The sequence below is a fragment of the Salvia hispanica genome, chromosome 3 (genome assembly GCF_023119035.1).
Source record: "Salvia hispanica cultivar TCC Black 2014 chromosome 3, UniMelb_Shisp_WGS_1.0, whole genome shotgun sequence".
Taxonomy (NCBI): domain Eukaryota; kingdom Viridiplantae; phylum Streptophyta; class Magnoliopsida; order Lamiales; family Lamiaceae; genus Salvia; species Salvia hispanica.
Window position 1 is genome coordinate 28,359,951 of NC_062967.1, and position 18,597 is coordinate 28,378,547.

An 18,597-nucleotide genomic window follows, 5' to 3' on the forward strand; every position below is an offset into this window, starting at 1 on the left:
CGCCGCAAATATTATTTGGAATTTGGAATAAAGTTGAGGGATTCTTTTTATTTATTTATTATATATTATTATCATTATTGTTAATTTTTGTAGTGGAGGTTGGTCTGCAGTCTACTTTTTTCGAATAAAATAATATTTTCGAATTGTCGTTATTAAGTAGACGTTTTAGTTAAGAAATTAGCAAGATAATATAATGTGATAATGTGATTAATTAATAAATATGGATTATGATTTTAGAGTGCACGGCAATGGGGATGAAGTGGTGTCGTTTTGCTTAGGTGCCTACGAAATTCTAATAGTTATGGGTTGCTTCTCCAACACAATAAAGTTAGATATTTAAATTTCTACTAGTATTAGATTTGTTTGACTTAAATTCCTATATTATTTGGGAGTGGTTATGCGTGGTTAGTTCGTAATTGGTGATTTTGATTTTGGAACCATAATAAGTTTTTTTTAACATGAGTTGTGGCAAACTAATTAATTAATATTTTAGAAAATGATTATCGTTAAAATATTTGTTTATTAAATAAAAATGTGAAATGAAATTTTTATTTACGGACGAATTAAAATGACAAAATAAGACTTTTAATATTGATCGAATGAAATATATCTTTTTCTAAATTCTACTATGAGATTTAAGTTCAATCTCACAACACTTTCTTTCTTAATCCACAAAAGCAATAAAAACAAAAATCATTAGTATCAAACACAAAATCTTGTTAACATCTACCACTAATGAAGGAGAAATCAACCTAATTAAGGAAAATATTAGTACTACTTAATTCCAACTTTCAACCCTATCCTTCTTACTTAATTCACAAAAAGCAATAAAACCAAATATTATCAAACACAAAGTTCTTGTAAACATCTAATAGAGGAGAAATCAACCTATTCCCAAGTATATATCTCTTCATTTTCATTTAATTTTACGTGTCGCTAATAAGAACCAGAATATCCTCATTTCGCAGTAGATATTTTTGTTTTAATTGCTAAAGTTAATTTGAATATCCTATGGCCAATATGGCCAACAGATAAGTATTTATTTATTTTAATAGGTAAAAATAGAATATATCCCTTTATAAATATTGTCCACTTTCTTTTTCCATACATAATAAAGAAAATTTATTATAATGCCTGAAACAATATAAACAAGTAAATCCTTCCCTACTATGACTTTATTTAGGTATTCAAAACGAAAAATGGGAATCCCAAATAAGATGGTAAATTAAAAAGATGAAATTTAATGCACATTTATAAGAGAGGTGAACTTTAATCTTGGGGGAATAAAGATAAGGTGACTTATGATGTCTTATACACATTATATGATAAGAAAAGTGGACTATAATATTGGGGGAAAAGGAAATATGACTTGTGGCCTATGGTTCTCGACAAGTGGGACTATGTGACCAAATGTCAACTTTAATTTATTCAATTTTAAAGATAATTAATGGTATTGGGATTAAGAAAATTATAATGTATCTTTTATATTCGTATAATAAGTCATCAGTGACAATAATTGACTCAAAATAGAGTAATTATGAAACTTGTAATATAACAATCGACTTCAATTATCACTTGTTAATTACTTAATGATAATTTATCCTTTAATTAGGTGAAGTTTTTTATTCTAACAATAAGATCTAACCATAAATACATCAATGAAACAATCAATCATAGTTATCAACCAAATTGCTTCTAAACTATAATGGTGGCTACAACAATAAAAAAGTAAATTCCATTAGGTATTAATAACTGAAATAAAGAACTGAAATTCATTATTCGTACTAATACTAAGTAGATTCGGTGGGATAAAATTTGGGTGAATTTTAATTTATTTCAAATTATTAAAAAAAATTTAAAAGGTTGGAGAAGATTCTTTGATTATTAATTACAACCACTAAAGATGACTAAGAAAATAATGGCGAACAAGATAATTAAGCGTGCGTGGATTAACTTAACTCTTTGATTAATAATTGATAAATTCCTTATTAAATTATAATTTAGCAAAACTGCCTTGATATATCATCTACTAGCTAAGATATTTTAATATAATTGGACCACTTAATTGTTAATCGCTAGGTTAACATAGCGCGTGGAAGCCGTGTAATAAACTCGTAGTTGTCATTTTCCTATTCAATTAAATAAGGAATTAATATGTATAGGCTTGATCATTAATGTGGCTGAATTGAAGATATTGTTGTGTATTTTGTAAAGAAGAATAGGAGACTATCTAACACTTTACAACAAGATATTAAGTAGTCCTTGATATTATTGTCGTGAGCGTTGAAATATTCTCATCGGTGTTTCCAAGGCCTCGAAGATGTGCTTCCTATATCATAATATGTTCAGTGAAAAATTACAATTTTGCATATTCTACGTGATATCATGGTCTATTTGAGATATCAGTAACAAGGTAGCACTCCTAGCAAGTTTTATAAGAATAAATGCTTATTCTCGCGCTTTAAAATTAAACTAGAGAATGATGTTCAAACATTCCATTATAGTCGGATCAATGATCGATAACTTAGGTGACGTCAAAAATTACACGGGAGAAACTTTCAAAAAGCCGGGACACACTGAGATCGTCAGTAATGATGTGTTGGCTTCAGTTACTTTGTTTGTTAATATCATTGAACCTTCCATGACTACCCTCACATGTTCAATTACAAAAACAATGAGTACTAAATTAAATTAAAATATAACAAAAACACAAAGTCTAAAGATACTTAGTGTTTGGGATTATGACTTTGTTTGGGAGTGTTACCCACTTTCATCAACATGTTCTAGCCTCCACCCTTTTGTCATGAACTATATTCATATAAGAAATATTGTTTGAAAAATGATTATCAATGATCCTCTATTTAAGATATAAATATAATTATTTGAATTTCTAATTTATATATGGTGAGCCCATGAAGAATTCGATTTACAATTCAAGTCCACTAATTCTCATGGGCCCTTTACCATAAAAAATTTGTGGATCGACCACATCAGACAAGCAAGTTCTAATTTTAACAATGGATATCTCAAATATTGAATGGACCTCATTCATTACATGCTTGCAACGTGGCTCCAATTTTCATCATTCATTACTTGCTTTGTAGTCTCATGTAGTGTTAATACTCCCCCCCTTTCGTGAATACTCAGTAATTAAACTTGGAGGATGAAAGGGGAATTTAGAAGTTTTTTGTGTGTTGAATAAAATAAGGAAAAGTATAGAAATATATATTAATGAAAAAGGAAAATAGTCATTGAAGTAATAAAGAGGAGATAGAAAAGGTATTTGGATGCATGGATGTTAGTAAATACCTAATTCATGGGCTGACTTGAATATCCATCTAAATTTAGAGGTTTGGAGTGAGAGATATCTAGCTCGATAAAATTATAACCCAATTTGCCTGCAACCCGAATAAGATTGATCCAGAACTTGATAGGCTGATCTAATGAATTGGACTTAAGTGCAACTATTGTCTATTGTTTCATCTGTTTGATACCTAATCCGATACTTAATGATGATTTTTATAATATAACTAAACACAAAAACCTTCGATTTTATATTAAATACATAGGGATGTGATCAATTGCTAACTAATTATCAATCTAAAATTGAGACCAATTTTTAATCATTAGATTAGAAGATTTGTGATTGATATAATGCCAAGTGTAACATATTTTAAATTTAAATAATTATTAATTAAATTAAAAGGGTATTAATGTCAAATCCTATACGTAGAAATTATAACTAACTACTTTCTCTCTCCTCAAAATCATCTCAAATCTTTAAATTTACGTAACTCTCTCAATTTAAATTATTTTTTCGCAAAAAATATATCAAATTAAAGATAATTTAATAAGGATTCCAACGAGATCTCAATTGCATATGTTCCGACGATGTTCGGGTGATGAAATTTGATAAATTATATTTCAATTTTCGTACATGTTGATAAGCAACTTTTATCAACAAATGCAACAAAAAATCTCAATATATTGTAGGCAAAATCTCAATATTATGCATGTCCAATCTCAATAAAAATGTGTTGATATTTTCTTGTCCTTGTGTTGATATTATAATGTCATATTGTTGATATTTGTAATACACAATGTTGATATAAAAAAACACTCACGAAAATTATCATATGATAACATAATTACCCTTTTGTTGATATTTTGTCTACTATTTATTGAGATTTGTGAACTTTAGTCTCATCCACTCATTTTAAAATCCAAGGGTGGAGATTTAGTCTTGATTTTGGATTAGGGTGATATAAGCATTAGAATAGGACCCCAAATACATATACATATATGTTAAATTTTTTTATTTTATAATAGTAATAGATAAATAATTTAAAAAATTCAAATTTATTGTAAAAATATTAATTTAAAACATGCTTCAAATTTCTCAATTAAAATATGTTTAAATTTTATTTGATTTACACAAATCTTATATTTTTATCCAATATGTTTGAGTTAAAGCATATAAAAGTTATCATAATTAATTTTTTTACATCCTATAAAATATGATTAATATCACATATTAATTTTAACATTAGTAGGCCGAGTAGCTCTTGGACTAGCTCGAAACCCGGAAAATTAGTTGTACTAGTATGTAGATTTTTGCATAAAACTATAGACCTGCCCTTTATCTCTTGGACTTGGACATTTTGGCCCAAACTACAAATAAACTCTAAAATATGTTAAATAAGTAGAAAATTAAAATATGAAGTTTTTTTTTTCTTCTTATCCGGTTATAACTAAGTTTTAAAAGTTCTCCTTTATTGAAAATATGTAGTCTTGGGTGTTATATAGGTGTAGAAGTATAGATATGTTTGGCAATGGATATATGTTGAGTGCATAATCGATAGTGTTCCAATAGATAGGGATAAGTTGCCGGTTACCTGCCATGCCTAACATGTCGGACTCACTCTTTCAATTATTCAAACCATTTGTGAGGCTCACATTTCAGTAGAGATTCACGACGATGAAGCTTCACTTAATCGGTCAGATGTTTTTACTTCAGTCAATAAGTTATGTACGTTCCAATTTGCACAATTTTCCTTTCTTTCCTTTTTTATTTTAACAAATCTTTAGATGTGAGCTATTGACATTCCGTAGGTAATCTAACTTTTTTTTTAGTGAATGTTGTATTGAAAATAATGAAAAGACATCATTTTTTATATAAAATGGACATTTGAAAAAAATTTCAAACTTTGTAATTTAATACTACTATTCAACTTTCAAACCTAATGAGACTACAAATTTAGCTAAATTTTGTAATATAAATGACTATGTTCCCTTAATAAAAATCTTATAGGGGCTAAACTAGTGCTCGTTAGAATTTTGTAACGATATTATGAAAAGTTTATTGTAATTAAGATGATCAAAAGTTAAGGGTATTGGAATTTTATTATTGAAGATTCATAACTAACTCGAATGGGCCAAGCCCAATAAAGATTCATAATAGAAATATTTATAAAAACATGAGATTATTTGTTTTTATATCTTATTTTGTTTTTTTATTTGGTTCTAAGCTTCAATATATATCCATAAAACGTGTACTAAATTAATTGGTCCTTTTATATCATTATAGAAAAAGAGAAAAAAGACATAGATAAATTATTAATAGCAAGTAGTACAAGTTACGAAGCTCGTTGGTTATTTATATCACTATAGAAACACATGACCTTTAACTCCCAAATTATCTACAATTAACTCAATTAACAATATATATGTCCTCCAATAGAAATCTTATTTGCTTTTCATATAAAATAATAAATAGTCCCTATTTACATTGAAGCATTCCACCCCCATTTTATTAGTGTAAACTATTAATATAAAAAAAAAATGAGATCCGCGTTCGACTAATTCAGATTTCACATTTCTTAAAACCTGTAGCGGAAGAAAGTAAAACTCTTTTTTACTTGATGGAGGGAGTAGAATTTAGCAAACTTTAGTAGTAAAAAAGAAGAAAATAAATTAGTTGGTGAAAATACAACCTTTCCATATATAGGTAACAAAACACCTTATAAAGGAGTCAAATGTGTTAGAGAAAACCAATCACTAGGGAACAAATTCAACTCTTATACATTGTATCAGCGAATGCCTCATGCTCGAGCCGAAATGGATGAGAATGTTCGGATATTTACAAGTGAATTGTCATGCATCGAAATATAAAATAAAAAGAGATCAACTTAAATACACAGTGAGTCCTTGATCATAACACCAGTTGTTTTTAAAATTGAACCCCATTCGGATTTAGTTGATGTCCCCTTCACGTACCATGTACCGTTCGATAAAAGGGGTCTGTACCTAGCCCCGTAAAATAACACCATTATTATCCACCAAAAAGTTGGAATTTCTCTCAACCATCGCAGTCCACATATAATCTCATGATTTAGCTTTTGTAAGAATCCAAAGCAACACACAGTTCAAACATTATATGCTGTAACACATGGCCCATGTAGACCTGGATTTCATGTCCCATCTTATTGTTTTCTTTCTATATATACAAATACACTAAGTAACTAATTAAGACCTATATTCATCTATAGTTTTTGTTCATAATAAAATGAAATATTGACGTTATATCATTATATACTCTACTAAATTACTTTTTCCATTAATGGAAAATTACCTTTTTTATATATTCATCTATAATTTTTGTCCGTAATAAAATGAAATATTTGACATTATATCATTATATACTCTGCTAAATTACTTTTTCCATTAATAGAAAATTACCTTTTTTACAAGACCATGGGCGGCCGGGAAAAAAAAAACATTGATAATGGCTATGAAATTGTTAGGTGATTCGGGTCACCCACCTTGTGTTTGCCACAACTTTTGACTAATCCGATTGATCGCATGAACTAAGACTAGAACCTAATATCTTAATGGGTAATTTCTCTTGAGCATGGTTTGTAACATATACTTCGATAATTGGGTCTTAATAATAGAACCCTACCAATTAATGAGCAATATCTATAAACTAAGGGGAATTATGCCTAAACCTAATGAAAAATTGAGTAAATAATAATATTCTTTTACATGGGGTTATTAGCTTTAAATATCACTTCATTTGAGTAAGTAGGAATGTGATTATGATATATAGATTGGATTGGTTTGTGTTGGGAGTGTGTTTTTGTCTTAGTTTAGGGGTGCTATTCCATAATTATTAGTACGAAGAAATAATTAAAAGAAAGGAATTAAAGGGATTAGGGCACATCGGTTGTTTGGGCATCGAAAAAGGCAGAGAGAGCAGGCAATGAGAGTCTTCCAAGAGGAGGCCAAACTAGGGACCCACCTAGCTATAGAAACGTCGCATTTAGTTAGAACTTAGAAGCTCCTATCGAAAAGCGAATTTAGGGGGTCGCGCCGTCTCTCTACCAACAAAGCCTAATTTTTTACTTCTGTCGTCGTCTAATAATATGCAGCGGGAAAAAAAGGCGAGAATATAAACATAGATTCGTGTTCAACATGTAAATATGATTTGTTGCATTATTTTGATTGAATTCAACCGCTGAATTCACTGCTTTCATACTTATGCGTATGTCAATCACATGTAGAAAGTACACAATATTACCATAAAAATTTTACCATTTTTTCATCAATTTGCCCTTATATATAGTATGAATCATAATAATAAAAATGTTAATATAATGATGATTATTATGTCCTCGATAATAACTTATTAAGTAAATTTTAATGTACTTTTAAAATGATTGACTATAATATTATTATTATTATTATTATTATTATTATTATTATTATTATTGTTTTATAGATTAAAAATTTAATTAAAAACTTTCTTACTTCAATTTTTACATCAGTTAGTTATTTTATTATAATGTCTATTAGTTAATCAAATTCAATTGATTAATAGTATAAGCTAAAAATATTAACAATTTTTCTTGACATTTCTAAACACAGGACAAATAATCTCTCAATACTTATAATCTCCAACAACATTAGTTTTTGATAAACAAACATGCTCATTCTATTTCTCTACAGTAGTATATGTCATTTTCATTTAAAATGTCATGGCTGCTGAAAACGTTATAGTGAGATCGTGGAAATGGCTGTTTAAATCACCAAATTTGATTAAAATGTGGTCTATTCCACAAAGTTTGAAATCCACTAATTAAATCACATAGTTTTCAATTTTCTAGTTTATCTCATATGTTGAATTTTAGATGGAATCTTTATTGACGTGGTCTAATCTTAATCCTCCACATTTATTAATTAGGACTACTCTATCTAAATTGCCACCACACTTCCCACTCTCTCAACTTTCATCACTCACCAACAAGAAAAAAAATGAAGGCAAGTTTCTCATCAAATTCTATTATCCATCTTCTTATTATTCTTGATCATGTTTTTCATTGTTTCCTTTGTTTACGTATAGATCTTCAATTGGGTTCACCGCAAGTTTAATAACAAAGGTAACAATCCCTTCTTTTCCAATCAAACTTTCTTGTCTTTTATTTTTTTATATATTTTTTTTATCATCAAATGTGTAATTCATGCAGCAGAGAATGCGAAGAAGCACGGCGACAATGCCGCCGCGGACGAGCATTTCCCGGCCGAGAGCAAATGCGACGACGTTTTCGAGGGGTGGAGAGGGGGGATTTTGGCGATCGGAACATTTGGCTATGACCATTTGAAAGATGAAAATCAAGAACTTAAGAGCGATTACTTTTTCGAGGAGGCGGACGAGAGTGGGGACGAGGAAGATGGCGACGAGCCTTTGGTGCTCGTGGCTTGCGAGCTTAACGAGGGGGAGATTGCAGAGACGGAGGAGAATGAGGAGCAGTTTGGGTTTGAATATGTGATGATGAAGAAGAAGGAGAGAACCACGCTTGCGGATTTGTTTGTGGTCGATTCGGGCAAGGATGATCGCGCTATTGGCGGGAACCGGAAGTTCGAAAAGCCGGATTCAGTCGGGGAGAAGTCGAGTCGCAAGTGCGCGCCGTCGTCGGCTTCCGGGAAGCTCACTGCGAAGGACGGTCATCGCCCCATCCACAAACTCAATAAAGTGAGTTTTCTAGTACTATCAGTGGCGGATTCAAAACATAATTTTTTCTATGTTCAATATACTTTAGTGGAAACTGTAGTTTTATAGAGTTACGTTTTTATAATTTAATGAGGGGTAAAATTGTAGTTTTATAGAGTTACGTTTTTATAATTTAACGAGGATAAGATTTTAATTTCATATTGTTAATTTTTTTAAAAAGACTTAAAACAATGCAATCTTCTTCTTCTTCAAAAAAAGATTCTTCAGATCGAGGAACAATCAAGACGTTTTCGATCAATACTAAAAAAATTTAGGACCTCGGCACTGTGGCCACAAGTGAGGTGGTCAAGCGACTTGAGCTCCTACCAAACTTCCTTTTATTATAAATTTGTCCAAATATTATGTAAATTGTTATATAAAAGTGTTTATTAATGTGATCTAAATCTTCTAAAAAAGATATTTTCTCATGTGTACATCACTCTCAAATTTTTGTAGGATGGTTATGTGATTAGTAAGATGATTAATTAAGTTTACTAAGTGAGATTCGCTCGCGTGCACATGAGACCAACTCTTGGAATAAAATTTTCAAAAATAGGATGTCTTAATCTTTTTTTCCTGCATTCGCTCCAGTCCCTAATACCCCTAAACCCTGAAGCTGACTGCGTATTGCATCTCGCATTTCACTATTATCGATAACTTTATACTGCATATAAGATTTCGTAGGACTTTATAAGTATCATCACCAACATTAGTTGATTTTAATTAATTACTCATAAATAATGGCATGTAATTTAGGTGATGCGAAGAATGATGAGAAGAAAGATCCATCCTGACGTGGGACCCATCAATCCTAAAGTCGCCACATTGAATGATTATATTAGTAGGAGTCGCGTTTCTGACGATTGCGCTGCGCTTCTTCCAACTCAAGGTGCGTTTTTTTGTTTTACTGATTTGCCGACTTTTAATTTTTACTCCCTCTCTCCCATTAAATATGCAACATTTGCTTTTCAAGTAATGTTGTTTTGTGAATTAATGAACAAAGAGTAAAGTAAGAGAGAAAAAAAGTAGAGAGAGTATTGTTTCCATTTTTAGAAACGTTTCATTTTTAATGGGACAGACTAAAAAGAAAAACGTTTCATTTTTAATGAAACGAGGAGTATTATTTTAATTTTTAACTTGTTGACATATAGTGGTACTAGTAGTAGAATCACATATAATATTCTTATTTCCAAATTAAGATTATCTTTCCATTTATATAACAAGGTCTGGTCAGATTCTGGCCAGGAAATTTTAAATTTTTTCAATTATCACATTTGTGTATAAAAAGGGGTCTTTTGGTGATGCTACTGCTTCATTAAAACTAATATTTTTTATTTACATTCAATTTTTCTTTTCTTGTTTAACTAAAAATATCGTTTTGAGCATTACCAACGACGTTGTTTTATACACGAAGGAGACAATCAAGAAAAATTCAACTTTGCGCTTTAATATAGTCTTTTAAATCTTATGAAAGCGACATTTGACCATACTTTGTGATTTACATAGTTATTATTCCCGAACTTAAATAGAGAGTTGGAATTGGAACAAGAATTCCATCTACACTCGGCGTTCTTCTTCCATTATGCACTATGTCGTACTCCCTCCGTTCCATAGTAATAGAGTCATTTTGTCATTTTGGTACGTTTCATAGTAATAGAGTTATTTCCCTTTTTAGTAAAAGTCAATACATTTTTCCACACATACTTTACTCTCTCTTACTTTTTTCTCTCTTTATCTCTCTACCTTGTTCATTTTTCACTTTATTATCCATTTACTTAACTCATCTAATATAGTTTTTCTTAGTCTCCGTGCTGAAAAGAAACGCCTCCGTTACTATGGAACGGAGGGAGTAGAATATAACCGATATATGTTCAGGTATTCACATATGACTTGTTACCCATCGAAAATGTATAACTCTTTCACTTGTCAACTAACCGTCACCCGTAAAATAAAATATCTAACTCTAGTCCCTAGCTATACCAACAATAAATATCTTTAGTAATATCATTCTTGGATAAGAAACCACATGGTTTGATCTATCTTTTTGTTTGTCGATATTGAGAACTGATAGACGTGGTCCTCTTTTTTGGATCAAAAGTACATATTTTCAATCATTTATGTCCCTGAAATTTCCGCAAGACGATTAGTCACCATTCATAGATTTCATTCTTGTATTTAATTGTATGAATGATGAATGATATTTTATTGCAGAATGATTCTTTCAAGAATGAAGTATGTCTGAGACATGGTGAGGCCATCTATAATTTGAAGATTTCTTGGCTTTGGTTTCATTAAATGTAACGGTTTGTTCTCTTGGATGATAAGTATATAATTGTTTGATTGAAGTGTGTGTGTATTATGTGTAATGTACGAATTTGATTCCATGTTTGGATTGTGCTATTATAGAAGTTGGGTTGCCCATGTTTCAATGTTTTTTTTTTCATTCTTGCAATTTTAATTTACTCATCAATACATTGATTATGCAAACACACACACATATAGGTAGATATAATCAAGTCAATTAAACCGCATTTCAATAGAACTCAAATTGTGTGTGTGTTTCTCCCAACAATAGGAGAAAATTTTGAAGGATAAGAGTTTGGTTTCTGAAACATGGAGATACATGATTGCTAATTTACTAGGGGTGGTAAATCATGCAGGTTGGGTCGTTCTCGGGTTGACTCAATAGCGACCCAACCGATAAGGCTAACCTGATCCGTTTACGACACAATATAATATGGTTGACACAACATGATAGCAACTCGAACCTGATATTACACTATTTAAAACCTGAGATTCACAATTAAACCTTATTTTTAAACCAAATTTACACGATAAAAATTCGTGTTATACAATTTAAACCTGATTAAAAAGAAATGACATAATTAAAGTGAAACATATTTTTTTAAAATAATAATAATAAATAATAATATTACTATTTCTTAACGGGCATCTAATCCGAAATTATCGGGTTCTTAACAGGTCAAACTAATAAGGATATGAACCCAATAAGGCTTGATCCAAACCCAATAATTTCGTTCGTATCGAAAGTCCAGAGTGTAGTGCGTTATGTTTGTCCAAGTCCAGAGACGTTTCCTTCCATGCGAGGGAGATGTCATACACATACATTAGCATAGCCCATAGCCAAAATTGATATAGAATTAGCCATGGAATTTATATATAGCGCACCCCCTAATCATATTATTAATAAATATTAGTGCCTAACTCATTAAAGCTCGGACCAATAAAGTAGAAGACTTAGTAATAGCTATAGAAGTCCAAATACTTCAATTTTTGCACTTATAATTTAGGTATTTTCAAGGAGTTTAAGATTTTACTATATCCTTTAACTAATCAAATTAATTGGGATTTAAATTTTGTAATTTTTTCTTGTGTTGACTGGTCAAATGGTATAAATTGATAATTTGAGTTTTGTTCAATTAATTGTCTCCGATATGTTAATAACTAGTATCATTCATTATGTTTTGGAGTGATTAATTAATTAATTATAAATAGAAAGTCAAAAAAGTAACAAATTTCTCAGCACAATAAATTTGTAGGTGATGTGCTCGTTGAATTAAAAGGATTACGACGAATATTAATTATTAACCGAATTTTTATTATGAGAAGGCGGCGTGAGAGACCAGTCTAGTATAGTAAATTAATCAACATAAATAACAATAATAATAAAAATAAATAAAAAAAAAAAGATTGCAAGATTTATGACACTCTAGAAGTACTATTTATTGAAATGTTTACATAGATTTTTTGTAAGGATAATTTGGTTTAGTTTAGTTTTGCAGAAATGGAGACAAAGGTGTTCACCTTTGAGGAGGCGTCACAGCACTGTAACCCAGACGATTGTTGGCTTATCATCGATGGCAAGGTCATCTTCTTCTCTCTCTTTCTTCTATATTTATATTATTAAACTCAAAATCTATAATATTAGATGATTCGTGACATTAAGAATCCTTCATATACTCCATGTATCTACCAAAAAATAGATATAATTGTCTATCACACGAGTTTTAATGTACAATTGATAAAGGAAGAGAAATATAAAAAGTAGTAAAAGAGAAGTAGTGTTAGTGGATTATGAAGTCCATAGTATATAAATGTATAAAATTTTCTATATTTAGAAACTAATCTAATTTTAGTGGACGATCCAAAATAGTAAAATCAGTCTATTTTTTATGGACGGATGGATTTTACTATATTGTCAAATCCTATAGTTGTGTTGAGGTTTTTATTCTAATATCATATGCACCTGTTAATTTTTTAGATGATTCAAATTACATCTATATATATAACATGCTAACATTCTAGCTCCCCTAATTAAAATAGGTTGTATAATGTTGGGTGATTGAACTCGAATGTGATTAAATTCTAATTCAACTTGAAAATTGATGAAATTGTAATAACAATGTCGAATATAGTAGTAGTAGTGAATATAGTAGTAGTAGTAGTTGTTGTTTTTCAATAACAAATTCTTCGTTTTATTTCAAGTTGTGCTCTAAAATTAAATAATAAAAATAATAAATTCATTAAAAATTGCATTGGGCCGGGACATTCGACCCAGAATAAGTGGGCCATATATTCAAGATTTTGTACCCATGCACAGCCCACTAAGGGCTTTAACACTTTACTTTACTAAGATATTTTTCTGAAATAATTTCTTTAGAAATACATGAATTAAATATGGTCATTGAAAAAATGTACAGGAAATATTTTGATCGATTCACAGCTGCAAATTAGGATCTGTTTAATCAAAAAATTGACGAATTCCAAGTTGAGTGGGTGACCATTTGTATTGTAAGCTAATAGCTTTTGTAGCATTGTATACCAGGCCTACGACGTTACGGGATTTCTTGACGACCATCCTGGAGGCAAGGGACCCATGTTAAACATATCAGGTACGCTTCAATAAAATAGGTGATGAGTATATCTAATTTTCATTTTTATTATAAGTATTTTATTCTAGCCCATCCCATCGTGTATTGAGTTACATGATGGGGTCTAGGGTTTTCTATGCATGTTTTGGTAATTTTATAACTATTAAAACTATATTAGTTTATAATCAATTTTTTTTCTTTTCATTTTGACCCATTCAAAAAAAAAAGAAAACACATTTCGTTTTGGTATGATATTCACTTTTCCCCACAAAAATAAGTCCATTAATATTACTTCAATCTTTTTTTATTCCTCCTACTTTATTAATTTTATGTTATAATATGTGATATCCACTAACAAGACTAATGGAAGTTGACAAAGGTAATTGTTTTTTTAATCCTATAGCTAATTCATTTTTCTATTTTTTTTATTTCTCTTTGTTTTAAGATTAATATTGAGAACTATATATGCTAAAATAAGAGTAGTTAAGTTTAATTTTTGTTTTGATTTCAAAAGGTACCTTCTTAATGTGAAATATCTTATTGGGCCCTCAACGTGAAATGACTGGCTCTGTCATTGCATATATCGAGTCACTGAAATAAATTTCATGATGTAGGGGAAGATGCAACCTTTGAATTTGAGGATGTTGGGCACAGCGAAAAAACTGAAGAACTGATGAAGGAATTCTTTGTTGGGAAAATAGAGCCATATACTCGTCCTAAAATAAGGCCGAGTATAAATAGAAATGTTGATGGTCTCATAAGCCACAATTCAACTTCAACTTCAACTTCAATTTCAACTTCAACTTCGAGACTCGGCTTGCTCTATGCCACCATGCCCCCATTCATACTCGCGGCAGCATTTCTTTTTCGTTATTACAATAGCAACAACAACGACTACACCGTCTAGTTTCAAAGCTTCATAATAAATAATTCACAACAATAATGGCCATTCATTTGCTTCGATTCAAATAAGAGGTTGGTGAGGGTGATGATATTGTGTTATTGGTCAGTTTGTAGCAAATAACTATGGTTTTTATTAGACAGGGATGGTATATGATCCTTTTTTGTTGAAGCGTGCCTGATATAAGAAAGGAAACGAAACAAATTCTAGTGATGTATCCTCCTATGAAACTATTGGTAGCAATAAAAAGAAATTTTTTTAATTTCATACAATTCACACGTGAATATGTTTTCCCTATAGAAGTTGGTAATTGCTCGAGTCTAATCTAATTGCACAATGGAGAATATATATCTCACATGGTATAAATTAACTTGCTTGGAGCCTACTAAATTCATAAAATTATAAATGTCACTAGATATGAATTTGGACCAGGGGTGATGATCAAAACGAGAATGCATTTAAATCTAAAAATGCAGCCCAAATCTTGGCCCTATAATTAGATGATCTAATGGTCAATAATCAACCAAAAACACGGAAGGTCATTAATTAAGCAGTTTTAGGTCATATTATAAGAAAACATGACCTAAAAATATACTCCCTCCGTCCCAATAAATATGAAACGTTTGCTTTTCGGCACAAGATTTTATGTAGTGTTGTTTTGTGAGTTAAAGAAGAAAGAGTAAAGTAAGAGAGAGAGAAAAGTAGAGATAAAGTTATTTCTATGTTAAGAAATGGTTCATTTTTAATGGGACAATCCAAAAAGGAAAACGTTTCATTTCTAGTGGGACAGAGCGGGTACTAATTATGACCTAAAAATGCCCTACTATGATATTATTCTGTGTTTCTATATATATATCTAGTTTTCATAGATCAAAATCCTTTAGATCAGATACGACAAATATGACAAGATTGCTATTGACAGATGTCGCGCTGACCATTATTGTTATTAAAAGAAACATGGAAAATGTATAGTATCCATCGAAAATATGTTGACAGTTGATTACCTTGCCAATTAATTTTTCTTTATATATTGTATTGGGCTTCATAGCCGGAATTGATCGAAAATTAGCAATGGAATTTATATATAGCGAAGCCCCGGCCCTATTCATATTATTATTAAATATTACGCCTAAACTTATTAAATCCAGAACCAAAAAAAAAAGGTAGAGGGAGCTAATTAAAGAAGTCCAAACACTTCATTTTATTACTAACTTACTACTATAATTTTGACATTTTCATGTATATTTAGATTTTACTACTATTTTCTGACTTATCAAATTTAGTGGGGTATATTTGATCTTGTGTTGACTGGTCAAATGGTATAAATAAATCAAGTCTCCTCCTATTGATAATGTGAGTTTTGTTCAATTAATTGTCACCGATATGTTATTCACTAGTACTCCACTATTCATCATGTTTTGTTTTGTAGTATTTATTGTTCTTATATTTCTACTATTATTTTTCACTAATGTGAGAGTTGGAATTTTGAAGATTGATCAATAACAAAATATATATATATAGAAACTCCAACAAATAACAAATTCCTTGCACATCAACAAATAAAACAAAAGGAGAGTCAAACAGATAACAAATTTGTAGGTTCAAAAACGATGTGCAAATTGAATTCAAAGGACAACCTGCGCCGATTTGTTTGTGTATATGTTTTTGATTAATAATCTTATGATACAGATACCTTTCAATTTTAAAGGTAAAATTATATACTATTATCATTTGTTTAAAGTTAGATACTCTCGGTGGTATTCAGTTTATTAGATAAAATAGTATCGAGATATAATCTAGGATATAATTGTTAGATTATTTTAGTTGGAGAGAGTTGGCTATGACTAATTATCACATGATTATCCATCTAAGATTAAGTTGTGGTATTCAATCTCATGAACCGGATATAATACATATTTAATCATGAGATATAATCTTGCAAACCGAACAACCTTCGAGTATGTTAATACTCCCTCCGTCCACTAATTCAAGACCACTTTTAACTGAGCACGGGTTTTAAGAAATATAGTAGAAAGTGAATGGAAAATATTAATAGAATGTAGAATTCATTACCAAAAATAGTAAAAAAAAATAAATATGACATTTATTAGTGAACGGACGAAAATAACAATATAGGAAACTTATCGATGGACGGAGGGAGTATCGAATAAATGTTAGTCCCTCACATGTTGCTGGCCCCCCATATGTAACTAGTTGTTTAAGATTATCCCTTGCGTAAATAAAATAATGTCATTTCACATGTAAATACTGCGTATTTGTTAATATCTGAATAGGACGACCAACTATTTGCGGAAATTGGGATTTTACTAGATTGTCAAATCACATAGTTGTGCTGACCAACTTTGGGATAGGATTTGAATTAATATTTTTATTTTGTTTCGATCCTTAAATAGGTTGTTTAAATGTTGGATGGTTTATCATGTACACTTTCTATTCCTTGCCAGGTGATTCATAATTCTTTTTTTGATTTTCTATTCCTTACCAACTTTAGTAAATCCTTATAGGGATGCTCTAAGTTAAGTGAAAATTGTTCCCTTTTTTCCGACATTCTATCTTATTTTATTCTTAAAATTCGTGCCCGGAAAATAACGCCTCGTTTAGTGAATTTAGGTAGGGAGTGATTAAATTGTACTAATTCCGTAGGCATTCATGGGCCGCTCTGGTTGACCCAAAATAGATGGGCCGTAGTTTAACATTTTGGACCCTTAACCAGCCCGATAAGGGCATTTAATGGGCCGATATTCATCTTTTAACTTTTTATTCGCTTACAATATTTGATAGAATTAACTAGAAAGCATGGAAATATCAAAATCTTTTTGTGAAATAATTTTACGTTTAGATATACATAAGTCAAACATGTCAATTGAAAAAATATACGGCAAATATTTTGATCCAATTTCAGCTGCAAATTAAGATCTGATTAATAAAATTGATGAGTTCCAAGTGGAGTGTGACCATTTATTTAGTAATCTAATGGCTTTAGTCGCAATACATATATATATCAGGTGTATGACGTGTCGCGATTTCTTGACGAACATCCCGGGGGCGATGAAGTCATGTTAAACGCATCATCGGGTACATTTTCCCAAAACAAGTTGGTTGTGTATCTACTTTATTAATTTTACGTTAAAACATGTGTTATCCACGAACAAATTAAAACAAGACCATTGTATTGCTATTTGATTAGTTAAATTTTGAGAATTGGGACGTGCCATAACTTTAATTAAACATATTGCTAATTCATTTTTTTATTTTTGGTATTTCATGATGTAGGGATGGATGCAACGGTTGAATTTGAGGACGTTTCGCACACCGATTATGCACGAGGATTGATGAAGGATTTGTTGATTGGGAAAATAGATGCAAACACTCTTCCTGAGATGCAGAAGAAATTCACCAAACATGAATATGATGCTTCTTCGAGCAACGATTCATCATCCCGTCTCTTGCTCTACGCCGCGCCCCTATTCATACTCGTATTTGCATTTCTTCTACGTTACTACAACAGCAACTAGTTTTGGGCTTCTCATCCATGGCTTCATAATAATTCACAACTATGGCCATTTGAACCTTTTTTTTTTTTGTTTGTGACAAATCTCTCGAGTTTTATTTATGGTTTGGTAAGTCTAGAAAGCAATTCGATTAAGAGGTTGGTGTGGGTGATGGTCTATGGTCCGATTATTGAAGCGTACTTGATACGAAAAAGAAAACTAAACAAATTATGGTGTTTATTA

General features: G+C 30.6%; 3 protein-coding genes across 4 annotated transcripts; all 3 read left to right on the forward strand.

Moving 5' to 3' along the window:
• Positions 1-8,187: 8,187 nt before the first annotated feature.
• LOC125209168 (protein TILLER ANGLE CONTROL 1) lies at positions 8,188-11,470 on the forward strand. 2 transcript variants are annotated; one of them, XM_048108776.1, is made up of 5 exons: positions 8,188-8,319; positions 8,402-8,438; positions 8,526-9,031; positions 9,806-9,938; positions 11,261-11,470. In XM_048108776.1, exons 1-5 carry the CDS (start codon positions 8,314-8,316, stop codon positions 11,263-11,265), a joined length of 687 nt encoding a protein of 228 aa, XP_047964733.1. In that variant the 5' UTR covers positions 8,188-8,313; the 3' UTR covers positions 11,266-11,470. The 2 variants fall into 2 exon arrangements, with proteins under 2 accessions (XP_047964733.1, XP_047964735.1); XM_048108778.1 differs by having other exon boundaries at positions 8,529-9,031.
• Positions 11,471-12,816: 1,346 nt separating this feature from the next.
• On the forward strand, positions 12,817-15,114 carry LOC125212317 (cytochrome b5-like). Its single transcript, XM_048112446.1, has 3 exons — positions 12,817-12,935; positions 13,896-13,962; positions 14,556-15,114. The coding sequence occupies exons 1-3, from the start codon at positions 12,855-12,857 to the stop codon at positions 14,846-14,848; spliced, it is 441 nt and encodes a 146-aa protein (XP_047968403.1). The 5' UTR covers positions 12,817-12,854; the 3' UTR covers positions 14,849-15,114.
• A 2,136-nt stretch (positions 15,115-17,250) lies between these two features.
• On the forward strand, positions 17,251-18,597 carry LOC125212318 (cytochrome B5-like). The gene is made up of 3 exons (XM_048112447.1): positions 17,251-17,307; positions 17,869-17,938; positions 18,137-18,597. The coding sequence occupies exons 1-3, from the start codon at positions 17,266-17,268 to the stop codon at positions 18,376-18,378; spliced, it is 354 nt and encodes a 117-aa protein (XP_047968404.1). The 5' UTR covers positions 17,251-17,265; the 3' UTR covers positions 18,379-18,597.

Coding starts and splice junctions, on each gene's coding strand:
- LOC125209168 (XM_048108776.1), top strand. Junction 8,439..8,525: donor CCGCAAGTTTAATAACAAAG/GTAACAATCCCT, acceptor TAATTCATGCAG/CAGAGAATGCGAAGAAGCAC. Junction 9,032..9,805: donor CCATCCACAAACTCAATAAA/GTGAGTTTTCTA, acceptor CATGTAATTTAG/GTGATGCGAAGAATGATGAG.
- LOC125212317 (XM_048112446.1), top strand. CDS start 12,855: ATGGAGACAAAGGTGTTCACCTTTGAGGAGGCGTCACAGCACTGTAAC. Junction 12,936..13,895: donor GGCTTATCATCGATGGCAAG/GTCATCTTCTTC, acceptor ATTGTATACCAG/GCCTACGACGTTACGGGATT. Junction 13,963..14,555: donor ACCCATGTTAAACATATCAG/GTACGCTTCAAT, acceptor TTCATGATGTAG/GGGAAGATGCAACCTTTGAA.
- LOC125212318 (XM_048112447.1), top strand. CDS start 17,266: ATGTTGGATGGTTTATCATGTACACTTTCTATTCCTTGCCAG. Junction 17,308..17,868: donor CACTTTCTATTCCTTGCCAG/GTGATTCATAAT, acceptor TATATATATCAG/GTGTATGACGTGTCGCGATT. Junction 17,939..18,136: donor CATGTTAAACGCATCATCGG/GTACATTTTCCC, acceptor TTCATGATGTAG/GGATGGATGCAACGGTTGAA.